At 42.9% G+C, this 13,846-nt stretch overlaps 1 protein-coding gene across 1 annotated transcript in view; it reads right to left on the bottom strand.

Moving 5' to 3' along the window:
* Nucleotides 1-13,846, bottom strand: part of rptor (regulatory associated protein of MTOR, complex 1) — a 209,728-nt gene that overhangs the window by 21,315 nt on the left and 174,567 nt on the right. Inside the window, exons 23-26 of the mRNA XM_085355198.1 lie at nucleotides 8,476-8,579; nucleotides 7,198-7,375; nucleotides 6,977-7,087; nucleotides 989-1,094 (exon numbers count right to left, since the gene is read on the bottom strand). Of these exons, the coding sequence (XP_085211324.1) occupies nucleotides 989-1,094; nucleotides 6,977-7,087; nucleotides 7,198-7,375; nucleotides 8,476-8,579 (499 nt within the window). The remainder of the gene's footprint in view (nucleotides 1-988; nucleotides 1,095-6,976; nucleotides 7,088-7,197; nucleotides 7,376-8,475; nucleotides 8,580-13,846) is intronic.

Raw genomic sequence — 13,846 nt, 5'->3', positions numbered from 1 at the left:
AGCCGCTTTATGCAGATGTGAAAGTGAAAGAAACTGCATCAAACAGCTGTGCAGCAATGACCTGATGCTAAAACACAGCAGATAAAAGAAGTTGGTGCCAAGTTAAGAAAGTATCAAGTAATCCTTCACTAAATGAAGAAGTGAAACACCTTTTTTTTTTTTTTTTTTTTTTTTTTAAACGTCTGCAGTGTTTCTACAAGCGAGGAGGAGGTGAAAACGAAGCCGTGTTCCTTTGTGAGATTACGACCTCGGCTGCTAGTTGATTTTAGCAAATTCTGACCCTATTTACGGTGAAACAGATGATAAAGCAGGATATACTTGAGCACAGGCCAACCTTCTGACTGATGATTTACTCAGTCAAGGTGCAGTCACTTTTCTCTCCTCTGCTCTTTCATCATATGCACCTGAGCCCATCCCTACATAATTTGTGAAGTCCTCTCATTACAATACCGCTAAAAATCAAGCTTCCCAACAATCAGTAATGTGTGTGAAAAACACAAAACATGAATCTGGTGAGAATGGCAGAATAATAATCACCTCCTGGCAGAGAAACGGATGAAACAAAGAGCAGCCGACAAGGAAAAGTGCCGTTGGAGGCTCTGTCTGGACAGTCTGGATTTCACCCAGATCCTGCTCTCATTAAGGCTCCGTAAACATTCAATTACACATGGCTCTGTTAGAAGCTAAGTGCTCGAGTGAAGTGACTGCAGAGCTTGTGTATGTCGTATGCTCCCTAACCAAAGTCACTCTACCTTTCAAAAGAGGAATCATTTAATGCAATACTGAATAGGATGAAAACCAGGGAAGAGATTTTAATAATTAATTTAATTTCCAGTAATATCTGTTCATTTCATTTGAACATCTCCCCTATGAAAATCCTCCTCAGGACATTAAGACGATTCTTTCTTCCAGGCAGCGACGTGAAATATAAATGTGTTTAGAACAAGTTAGAAGAAGAAGAAGAAGGTCTTTTGTGCGCATTACTGACCTCTTTGTATGATGCTTCGACTCTGCCTTCTTACGCGAGCATTTCTCAGAAACCTCCACTGACGCTCCAACCTCACCTGACTCTCCAGGTCGTGCTCCTCGGGGATCTGCGAGATTGCATGAAAGAAAAGACAAAGAGAGAGAAAAAGAGATTTACAACTGCTCTCCCCATCTGGAACATTTCTACAACGATAAGCAAACAAACGAATAAAAAATTCAGAGGGACAATATCGAATTACTGCCGCAATAAATCCATTTTTATTGAGCCTTGAACATTGACACTTTTGCTGAGTGTACATTTAAAATTTCAAAGTTGAAAACTTAATTAAATCCTGTTGTGCTCTCCCCCACATTCAGAGACCACTGCACCAAATAACAGATGAAACCATTATAATCCCTCCTTCGCTGATACAGCCTGGACTCTTCTCTGGATAATGGTTACTATCAATGAAAGGAAAAAAACCTTCTAGTTTCTATTCTGAGTAAAATTTAAAGAAAAAGAACAATTTTGTATATTTTCCACACCTGACGTTTTTACTTCCCTCAAGTCGAATTAATGAAAATTACAAGATAGAGTTTGCAGAAGCAATATCGTCACTTGAAATATTAATATCAACCCTGTTTTCAGTTAGATTTGTTCTCTTAACAGCTTCTGTAGTTAGCAAAGGCTCAACATTTTAGGTTTCTGTGTGCCAGATGATTAATGTAGCTCAATGCTGGTGCTATCTCTATGTCAGCAAGCTTCTGTAGTTACCTGAGACACACAAAAAGCCACAGGAGTTCACAAAGTTAATTATTTTAGCAGCCAAATTATCTAATAAAAATCTAATATTAGCACAGCTATTTAGCCAAGGGTCAAAATACTACATTTTAGTGTATCCAAAGATGATTTAGTCCTCATGTCTATGCTCTTATAAAGATAATCTTATAGTAATAAATTTAATCTTAACTAGAATTTGCAGCTCATGGAGAAATTGCAGTTGGATTGTTGATACTGGTGGATTTGTCCTGTGGCTGGTTGTTGGTGTCAATAAAAAGTAGGAGGTAAATAGCTTGCTGTGTACCTAATAAAGTGACACACATTGTAAATGTTTATGTTACCCTTATGGTTACTACTTCTCAGATTTGTTTCTGAGATGAAATCATTTAATACATGGATGCAGTAGCTTGCTAACTAAGTTTGCATTAGCTGCTAGTTTAGCACTCAACCTCTCGTTCAAATATGGTCTCTGCAGACTATTAAAAACATGCTAATATTGACGGTTCAGTTCAATACAGTTTTATTTGTACAGCGTCAAATCACAACAATAGACCCTATAATAATACATACAGAGAAAAACCCAACAATCATATGACCCCTATGAGCAAGCACTTTGGTGACAGTGGGAAGGAAAAACTCAATTTTAACAGGAAGAAACCTCCAGCAGAACCAGGCTCAGGGAGGGGCGGGGCCATCTGCTGCGACCGGTTGGGGTGAGAGAACGAAGACAGGATAAAAGACGTACATAACCTACTGGTTTCAGCACGCTGCAGAAACCAGTAGGTTATGTCACAGTGGCTACCCCCATCCATCATTTATTTACACAGTATGTATTTCCTCCTTGTGCTGGCAGGACTCAGTGCCCTGTCAGTATAGCGAGCTTTAGAGATACACATGTTCCAGTGAGGCCACTAAAACATGGACAAGATTATTATAAACCTTTTGATTGATTCGTAGTTTCTTAAATGTTAAGACTTTCCTTTCAGAATCTGTGCTCATTCCCATAAAGTTTTTCAACTTCACAGGAAAGCCTGAATCGCCTCGGTGCAATGTTAAGGGACGCTCATGCGATTACCAAGATAATGAGTCCAGGTATCAAGTTCACTTTATGTAATCACATCTCATCACATCTATTGAGCAGTGGGACAATATTAAAAGTATTAACTTTATTAAGTCTTACGTAACAAAATGGGCCCCACAGACTTTGCGCCCACTTTATTTTAAGGGAAGAGAATCAAATTTTTTTTTTTTTTTTTAAAACTGGACATTAAATATGCAGAGTTTAATATAAAGCAAGTCTGTGTCATTCTTCAGCGCCATGAATTAAAGTCATAAATTAAACGTTAACTGCGCGGCTGTGAATAAACAACAGAGGAAAACTGTAAATGTATGTGTGTGGTTTTAAATGTCGGGTGCCAGCGTGTGCTTATGAAGCACATTTCTACAGCAAGGCCTCCCACGCCACATGAATGCTAAACAGTCCCTACCCCACCCACCCACAAAGTTATAGTACCATGTTGCCACTGTTCCTGCAATGTCCTCGCCTGGCGTGTGTTGGCTTTTGGAGAAATAAAACACACATACTGTAACACCTCACAGCGAATAAACAGATTTGTGTCTGTGAGAAAGATGTATGTAGCGTGTGTTCAGTCAAATCATTCATATACAGGGTCTCTGGGGTTTTATGGTTTCTCAGAGGAGGCAGATTTAGAAGTCTGATGTCGACCTGTGTGGAAATCGCTGGCTGATGCTGTCGTTGCAAGGGTTGGTATGCTGCAGCGTGTCAGCTGCTAATGTCACGTATAATGAGACCCTGAGGAGTAAAAATGTGTGTGAGAGTCTCTCACACAATCTCCACACAGCTCTGCACGCTGTGCATATACAGTAAAATCGATAGTGTGTAGTGTAGAGTAAGGCCAAAGTATGTGGACAGCCAAACAGGCTGTCAACAGTCAGCAGCTAACCTGTGATTTCAGACCCGTAAACTGTACAAAAAAGATGGATGCAACCGCTGTGAGGTCATCTGCATTTTGGCCACGTCCACGTTAGTGTTTTGGTCTAATAGTGACCATATTGAGATGAAAGGATGGCGCTTGGTTACCAAACTGCATCCATTACTTTGCAGGTAACAAATTACTAGAATTGACCTCAACCAAAATTAAATCACAAACCTCTCAGATGGTCCAAACAGTAAACCAGATTATTTGTCAGAGGTTTCCATTAAACTGCTCCAAAGGGCACCAACAGCACAAACATGGCAGAGGAGGCCTGTAGAGCTGAAGCCTGGCAGAAACAGCCCCTCTCAATTAAAAACCCAAACTTTGCTTTTGGCTACAAACGGTGGACATTTTAACAGTTTAAGTTTTATGGTGACTGGCTCACTTTTGGAGCCAGCTTCAGAGGACAGTTACAGGTACTGTAGTTTTCGGCACTATCACCTTAGCCTCTTTTTTCAGCCCTTGAGGTTTCACACATTTACTTCTCATTGACATTTAGCATTGCATCTTGGGAGTGTTGAGCTGTGGGATGCGATGAACACTACTTTCTAAACTTCAAATCTGTACATCTGAAATGTTTTGGGCTATGCCAGATGAAAGATGACCAGCGTGAACAAATTGTGGTGACATTGTTGGCTGTGTCTGCAAAATGATGGTCCTATTTCTCTCAGCGGTTCAAAGCTGGATGGTATGAAAATCTTTCAATCCAAGATGGACAGACATATTTCAGGAACGCTGTCCTAATGTCTACTAATCAGGCAAACTTTCATATGGTGCAGCTAGTTTTGACCGCCTGGAGCACGTGGTGACATGGCCCTTGAAAGATTTCTCAAAATTCAGCAAATGATCAGAAAACAAATGAAGCAGCCACGTTACCAATGCTGCAGTTTCTCTATGGCAGAGATTAAAGTGGGGCACTTTTGCCTTTACAAATTTTGCTACTGAGGCTCAAAGCTGGTTACAGATAGAAGGCAACACTTGGTATAAATATGGTGTTCAGTCCTGACATTTTCATGTTGCCATGTCCTGAACTGCAGAAGTCTGGGAGGCTCAAAAATGCTGGAAAAAATAACACATTAAAACCCCCCCTTCCCCCTTTCGTTGCACTTTTTAAAGTTTCATAACTGCTCAGTGAAACGTTGTTGGTGTTTGCTAACAAGTTAGCTGCTCTAGGACTACACGACTGAGGCCTAGCTGAAACTCGTGATCACAAAATGACTTAAATAAAATTAAAATGAGCTGGAAATGTTTTTAGGTTTCAGTCTCTGCTGATTTCATCACAACCTGACCTACAGTTATTAATGCTGTCTTATGACTGTAAGCTCTCAAAAAGTTCTGTATTTGTGTTTTACAATCATCCATGATCTCTGAAAAATATGCCCCTGGGAAAAAAAAACATTAATATAATTAGGAAAAATAACACGGACATTAAAAGTGATGACTAATAAAATAGGAGTAAAACACTTCAAGACAAAAAATAATGTCAGACCCTGAACTGGACAAGCATCAGAATAAAGCTGGATTTGAGACAAAGTTAGAGTCCGAGAATAAAAATATGAGTATAATAAGTCCACACGAAGCTGTGCATGTAACCACGGCTCTTTGCTTCTCAAACAAATATGAACCTGAAGCAGAGGACGTGTCTTCTGTCTCTCATGTGAGATGTGTGGAGACAATAACACAAATATACACATTCTTCTAGTGTGCTGCTGACACAGTGATATGATAACCTGTGTGCAGACTTTGAGACACACACACATGGCTTTGTAATGGAGTTAAGTTTGATGACAGCACTCAAAATTTTGCCAACACAGCGTTATGATTTGCGGCAAAACTCCCCTTTACTCCTCCTCCTCCATCTACTCTGAGCTCGTTCACTCGCCTTCACATCCAGTCATCTCTCTGCTTTTTATCAGCCTTTGTTGCCACTCCTGGCCCCGTATTTCTTTCATCCTATTCATCCCACCACCATGCTCTTCATATTGAGTTTTCTTTCACTTTTAGCATCTCTGTTTTCCTCCTCGCCCACCTCTATTTGCCCCTCAGTGTCTGCTTTCCTTTTCAAATATTTTACTTTCATCATCTTTTATTTTTTTCTTCCTGTGTTCTCTTTCTCCTGTCCACCACTTTCCCCCTACAACATCTTACATGTTTTGTAAATATTTTTATTTTACTAATATCTTCTTTCTATATCAGCCATGAGCAAAAACGACCCCCTATTATTTTTCACGCACTTTGCAAAGTTTCCATTTTCTCCTCTGTTTGACCCTGGCTCTTTTTATATCGCTTTTCTTCCTGTTTAACCTACAAAAATGTGCTGACACTGTTTGCCTTTTTTCCTGGAAAAGACGACACGTTCAGGCCGTTTAAACACGCGTTAGTTTGATTTAATATTAAAGCATTTCGGTGTTACTACTGTGCCGGGTGAAAGCACTTGTCTTAATCTTAAGTTTCACTCAGGAGGATGTTACATTATGGAGCTCATTATTCAGCAAAGCCATCTCGTACAAACAGCAGGTACTTTCTCTCTCACTGTGATCGGTCCCCACCCTGCTGTTTTCCATAAGACTTCATTACTTTTTAAAATAAATCCTATAACACAGAGTTTATGTCCTCAGACAGCTCAATCTGTCCTCAAACTGTTGCAAAAAAGCACGATAAACACACACCAGTGACACAAATTCACATAAATGTGTGTAAACAGAAAATTATCTGCCATATTGTGCTGCTTTGTTGCTTAGCAACTGACTTAAGCTGATTTTAAAGTGGTAGATGGCTTAGCAGTGGAATACGGAGGAAGACAAGAAAACATTTCTAAGTTCTTGATTTGAAAATGGCGATGTCCTTTCTCCTTTTAAAGGTGCACTAAGCAGCACTTTCTCTGTATTAAAACCATTTTTTATTGTCAGTGTCTGAAAGGGGCTGAGGTCTTCCCCGACTCTCTCGTCGCCTCTAAAGGGGCGTTCCTGGGTGAAAAAACTGCTCGCAATCTGCCTGAGTTAAACTTCTCTCACCATTGAGGTGAGCGATTGGAGTGAGTACTAATTAGACAGCACTGATAGTCACTCCATTATTGATATGACAGGGTGGTAAATGCATTAGAGGCCAGAGCCCGCCGTGCACACTTCACCAACCATCAGCGACATAGTGATGTGCGATGAGCCAGCCTTTTGTGGGAGAGTAAGCAAGCTGACCAGTTTGACATGTGAGGAACACAAATGATGACACTGACCTTCATGACAGGCTGAGCAAAATACTTGGCGCTCCAGTCGCACAAGCCTGTCTGGAGGGCCGGACTGATGTAGTTCCTGTGACCACCTGGTTCATCGCTGTCTTCAGCTGCCTAAAGAAAAACACAAAAAGAAAAAAAACTGTGATTTAAAGAGTTAAACGAAACAGCGAGAGAGGACAAGAGTGACTAGCAGCAGCACGGCAGGTTTCATCTTTCTCTACCTGCTCGGGTCCCTTGTCAAACATTTTGCGAGTGCGGGTAAACTGGTGTGAGTGGGGCGCCTGTCCTCCCAGCGTTGGGGTGTAAGGCGGTCGTGTGGCCGGCTGCTCCCTGGTGGGGGGTTTGGGAACGTCGTTGGTCAGACTGGAGCTGCTGGTGCTGGGCATTGGTGGAGAACCACTGAAGTAAAGGAAAAGAGGACAAGAGGATTAAGGGGTCAGTTTACGAATGCACATTTTACGTGCTTTTATTTTTAAATTAGCAGCTGTGTTACATCTAAATGTAACACAGCTGCTAAATCTAACATCGCTTCTTCTGTGTTGTCTAAAGGACAGCTGCTATTTCTTTGCTTTTTCACTCATCTGTAGTCCTCCTCTCACTACTTGCACATCTATTTCTTTAATGCATGGGGGATCTCCTCTAGTATGCAAAAAATGCGCCTCTTAAACTTGAATCGTATTGGAGGACAAAGTCAAATCCTGGAAGTAGAGCCGGCTATGAATGAAGGCTGTCTTAACGTAGCCAAAAATCCCTCAGACACCTCGGGACGTTATGGTCGAACCTCAGGGCCTCTCACGGGACACGGCCTCGCTCTTCTGACCTGATGAGACACTTTCAGGCTTGGACAGTACTGAGTTTTCCCAGACTGTTCAACCCAGCTGCTGCTGCTCCTGAGAAATTTTGGTCTGATCTAGAAGCCGATGATTTGCTCTCTGCACAGGTTTGAGATAATGGTGAAACTGCAGATGTGCACATTAAAGTAGTGAGAAGGAAACTTTCAGGTTGTGTAATGTAACAGCAGCTCTGGATTTGCTGCAGAGGCGTGACGAGCGATGACCATGAAAGGGTTTGCAAAGCTGAAAGTTCTGAATTAAAGGGTGGAATCTTTCCTCTAATGCACATAGAAAACTATTTACCATGACAGAAGGGTGTTGGACGCACAAACAAACAAATTGGGAAATTATTCAATCGTGAAATCAAACAGCTCATGAATAATATTTCAATTTTAAAATGCTAATAATTATTTTTCTTCTGAATCTACACTTAATTTTGCTTGATTTTTATATTTTATCCTGGTTCATGCACCATGAATATAATTCACTATAAAATTTAAAGTAACATTTGGCCAGAATCCCATTCGCCTGCTACAAATGACGCACATCGTGATGATTAAATGCAACTTTTTTTTGCCTAACACATGATTCAAATGCTCTGGGGTTTCCGTTTAATGAGTTTTCGGTGTGTCACTGCGTTCATGCATGTGTGAGCTCCGTCCTCACCCAGCCTGGTGTATGTGCGTGCCCTTGCTGGTGGGGCTGGCCGGGGCTGACTGGGTGAGCGATCCTGAGTCCAGGATCCTCTGAGGTCTGGCATTCATCGTAGCCTGAGGGAGAAAAAAAAAAAGGTCTGTTTATTCTTGTTTCTGAAGATGATCACATTTGGATTTATAGTTTGAAATTATGATATTTCTTCCCAGATTTTTCAAAAGCTTTCAGAGACAAATATGCAGAAGTGTCTAGATCAGAAACGAGCCCAAAAATCTGGATAATCTTCCTGCTGTAACTGCATAAAAAGTGCAGGACTTCACAAAGTTTGCTAAATTTCCACAGGTTTATCCCATTAAGTGAGCAGGTAATATAACCTCTTCATTGTGAGTTGTCTAATGGCTGCACACGAGGGAGGGGCAAACTTAATAAAGACAATAGAGGCAAAGCATCGCTGATGAATAGCAGAGCTGTTGTTTACTCGAGCCAGGTGGGGAGAGAACTGTGTGCAGCGTAAATCCAGTTAACACAAGCAAACACATTTTACTACCTTTGATTTGATTTCTATGCTAATTGCAGTGAGCATCTTTTGCTTCTGTGTGCGTCTGAAAGGCTGAGAGCGAGGCAGGAAAGTTTTTAATGCAAAGACCGGGCCCATAAAAACGGCTGCATCTGTGAGGGGGACGAGACATCAGCTATGAGGGTTAGCTGTTGGCGCTTCATTAGGAGGCAAGTCAAATGAAAGAAAACAGCAGTAAAAACAGCTGGAACAATTATTATGGAAAAAGCCAGATCACTAATGAAAGCAGCTTTTCCACTCATGCACAACAAGATCAATATGATGGGACGGGGCACAAAAGGAAAAGCAGATAAGGAACTAAAGGACGCGCTTATGTCTTTTGCAGAAATTGTGGGATGGATGTGTGACACAAAGGAGAAGCGCATGTTGAGGAGGGCAGCGGTAAGCACACAAACAACAGGAAACCTGAACTGCACAAACAAAAGGTCTTTGAAACAAAAAGCATCAGGGCGGAAGAGCGTTTCCACTCAGTGAAGTAACATGCTCATGGATTATTCATCGGTGTTTGCTGATCGTCAACATGTGGCAAACAAACCAGACGCTAACGCGGGAGAGACATGCAAAACTGCAGCTTTAGCGGGAACCTGGGCTGGAACTGGTGCTAGCAGCTGCACTACTCCACGCAGGGAAACAGGCTCGTTCTCCGACTTCAACCCACTTCCCCACACTTCCTCTATCATTAATTGGCTGGAAAGCGAGTCAACTGCGCAAACACATTAGTCAGAGGCTGTCGAAGGATACAGCTGTGGAAGCGGATGACAGCTCAGGGAAAAAAAAGAAAAGTCTGAATAATCCTGGTAAATTATGTAGAGCTTTCTTACTGCTGGAGAAAGCACCCGACATCGCTGTGACATGTGATGATGAGATCGAACAGCTGAAGGTGATTGAGGGTAATTGAGAGAATTCTTCCATTCAATTGAGGTTTATTTCTATAGCGCCAAATCAAAACTACAGTCACCTCCAGGTGCTCTACACCGTAGGGTAAAGACTCCAACAATCACACGACCACTGGCAGGAAGGAGAAACCTCCATTTAACAGAACCAGCTCAGAGGTGGCTCAGAGGCAGATAGAGGTGCTGCTATCTGCGGCATCTGTGGTCTATACACATGTGGTGAGCAGAGAAGCAGTACTCGCATTAAATCCCTCCTCCTGAGGGATTTAATGCCCCAGCCTGAGCCGACTGCAGCATAACTAAGGGAAAGTTCAGGGTCCTTTTTTAATCCAGCCCGAATTTACGCTTTATCAAAAGGTTTCAAGTCTAATCTTAAAAAACTAGTATGTCTGTCTCCTGACTGCAAACTGGAGCTGAAAGCTCCGCCTCTCATTCTACTCCAAGTGTAAGCCAACCAGCAGTCTGAGAGTGAAGCGCTCTGCTGGGCTTACATGGTGCAATGAGGTCATTGAGCTAAGATGGGGCCTGATTTTTCAAGACCTTGTAGATGAGGAGAAACTTTAAATTAAACTGTTTTTCACAGTAAAGATGATGTTTGGGGGCTTCATTGAGAACCTTAAGTTCTTAACCATAATCTATCTTCTTCTGCTTATCCGGGGCCGGGTTGTGGGGGCAGAGCCTAAGCAGAGAAGCCCAGACCTCCGTCTTCCCGGCAACCTCCTCCAGCTTGTCCAAGGCGTTCCCCGGCCAGCCGAGAGTTATAATCTCTCCAGCGTGTCCTGGGTCTGTCCCGGGGCCTCCTCCCGGTGGGACATGCCCAGAACACCTCAGCCATGAGGCGTCCTTCTCAGATGCCCGAACCACCTCAACTGGCTGCTTTCGATGTGGAGGAGCAGCGGCTCTACTCTGAGCCCCTCCCGAATGGTCGAACTTCTCATCCTCTCTCTCTCTTAACCAATAATCTCCTTTCAATACAGGCAAACAACTGGGAGATAAGGGCGGTGTTGGATAGTAAATCTTTGCCATTCAAACATAAAAAAACCTCTGGATTTGTTTCAGATGGATGTGATCCAACTTTATTAGTGACACATCTGTGAAAACGACTGGATGCACCTGAATAAAAGAATCACAATGTGTTCAAAATGTATATACTATTAAAAATCTCCAAGAGTCCCAGCATCAGACAGCAACACTGGACTATAAAAAAAGCATTTAGAGCCTTAATCATCTTGGAAGAAAGTACATTTTAATTAGCTCCTGACCTTGTTTCGCTTTGTTACGAATCAATAACATTTGACATTTAAAATCTTAATTAAAAGAGCCGTTAGCACTTGTGAACTTGAATGAGGGTTCTTAAAATAAGCAGCTGTTGCCGAGCTCTTTGAGAGAGAGGGAAAAATAAAAAAGACCGTTAAATATTACCATATGGCCAGAGGGTGCCTCTCAGCAGCTGCAGGACTGTTTTGACAGGACTAACTGGGATATCTTTGAACATCAGGACTTGGAAATGTTCACAGACGGTGTCCTCTGCTATATAAAACACTGCATAGACACTGTTACAGCAGTCAAACGGATCCGGGCTTATCCCAACCAAAAGCCCTGGATGACCCGGGAGGTCAGGCAGCTGCTGAAGGAGAGGAACATTGCGTTCAGGTCTGGCAACAGGGATTACTACACCACAGCCCGATCCAACCTGAAGAGAGGCATCAGAGAGGCAAAGGGGGACTATAGGAGGAGGATCGAGGACCATTTGAAGAGTAATACCAGCCGGCAGGTGTGGCAAGGCATCCAGCACCTAACCAACTATAAGATCAATCTCGGAGCTGCGGACGGTGACCTGGAGCTGGCAGAGGAGCTGAATATCTTCTTTGCCCGCTTTGAGACCAGGGTACCGGAGGTATTGGAGCCACAGCAGCAACACGCCACCCATAGCAGCACCACCCTCACCCTGGAAGAGCACGAGGTGAGGCGCATGCTGCAGGCTGTTAACCCGAGGAAGGTGGCGGGTCCTGATGGTGTGCCAGGTCGAATATTGAGGGATTGTGCAGGACAGCTGGCTGGGATCTTCACCAGGATTTTCAACAAATCCCTCGCACAGGCGACTGTCCCACTCTGCCTGAAGTCCTCCACCATAGTCCCCTTGCCTAAGAAGCCCCACATCACCGGCCTGAATGACTACAGACCGGTGGCACTCACCCCAGTGGTAATGAAATGCTTTGAGAAGCTGGTCCGCAGACACATCACAGCAGCCCTGCCCCGCAGCCTGGATCCACACCAGTTTGCCTACAGAGCAAACCGATCCACGGAAGACGCTGTAGCCACAGCACTCCATGCTGCATTAACTCACCTGGAAGAGCATGGTAGCTATGTGCGGATGCTCTTCGTGGATTACTGCTCAGCTTTTAACACCATCCTTCCACACAAACTGGTGGCCAAGCTACAAGACCTGGGGCTTCCATACAGCACCTGCATGTGGATCAATAGCTTCCTCTCGGGCCGTAGACAGAGAGTCAGAGTTGGCCATCACACATCCTCAGCCCTGAGTCTCAGCACTGGCTCACCCCAGGGCTGTGTGCTCAGTCCACTGCTCTACTCTCTCTACACACACGACTGCACTCCTCGCCACCACAGCAACATCTTTGTGAAATTTGCAGATGACACCACAGTGGTGGGGCTCATTTCCAAGGGAGACGAGTCTACGTACAGAGACGAGGTGGAGCAGCTGACGTCATGGTGTAAGGCCAATAACCTCCTCCTCAACACTTCAAAAACCAAAGAACTCATAATAGACTTCAGAAGGAAAAAGGCAGAGATCCAACCACTATTCATAAATGGGGACTGTGTAGAAAGGGTGGCAAGCTTCCGCTTCCTGGGAGTCAATATAGAGGAGAACCTTTCCTGGAGTGTGAACACCTCCGAGCTGCTGAAAAAGGCCCAACAGAGACTGTACTTCCTGAGAATTCTCAGGAGGAATAACCTCACACAGAGACTGCTGGTGTCCTTCTACAGAGCCACCATTGAGAGTGTTCTAACTTACTGCATATGCATCTGGTACACTAGCTGCACAGGGGCTCAGAGGAAAGCACTCCAAGGGATCACTAACACCGCCCAAAAGATCACTGGCTGCCCTCTCCCCACACTGGAAGTTCTACACAATGCCCACTGTTTTAAAAAGGCCCAAAACATCATAAAAGACACCTCACATCCTGGCCACTCCCTGTTCGAACTGTTGCCCTCAGGCAGACGGTACAGGGCAATCAGAGCAAGGACTAATAGACTCAAACACAGCTGTTATCCAACTGCAATAACACATCTGAATACTACAAAAAAATGTCCATCACGCCACTCTTGTGTTAATCTATGCACGGTCTGAAGCATGTGTGTGGGAATGTATGTGAATGTTTTACTGTTATATCTTATTAGTATTTTAAGTATTCTATTTTATTTATTGAATTTTATTGTTTTATTTATATTTTGATATTGCTAGGGATGATGCAATGATCGGGGACCATTCTTAATTTCGTTGTTCTCATGACAATGACAATAAAGTTTCTGATTCTGATTCTGAACACCACTGTTTAAAATGTGCACTCATGATATCGTTATAGTCCAGAACAGTATTTTGCTCCTTCAAATTCTGCATCAAACGCTAAGATCAAATCCTCTTTAATGTCTGTTTTCTATCCTTCTCCTCATTGGAATAAATTACGTTTAAATATTTGGCCGTCATCGTTTTATTTATTTACAAAATACTTTGTTTTTCATCCCAAATCAAAGTACTTGTGCTTATTCTGTTTAAGGTCTTGTTTTTTCGTAGTCTTTCTCGTCTTTGTTGTGATATTTTGTTACATTTTTGTACAGTTCTGTCATTTGTTCTAAGAACATTTGTTTGAGTCCTATTTACAAGCAGATG

Source organism: Diplotaxodon limnothrissa, linkage group LG6 (genome assembly GCF_057381915.1).
Source record: "Diplotaxodon limnothrissa isolate DT_005_m linkage group LG6, D_limnothrissa_male_GT1.1, whole genome shotgun sequence".
In the NCBI taxonomy this organism is placed as follows: domain Eukaryota; kingdom Metazoa; phylum Chordata; class Actinopteri; order Cichliformes; family Cichlidae; genus Diplotaxodon; species Diplotaxodon limnothrissa.
This window is presented reverse-complemented; position numbering and strand designations above follow the sequence as displayed.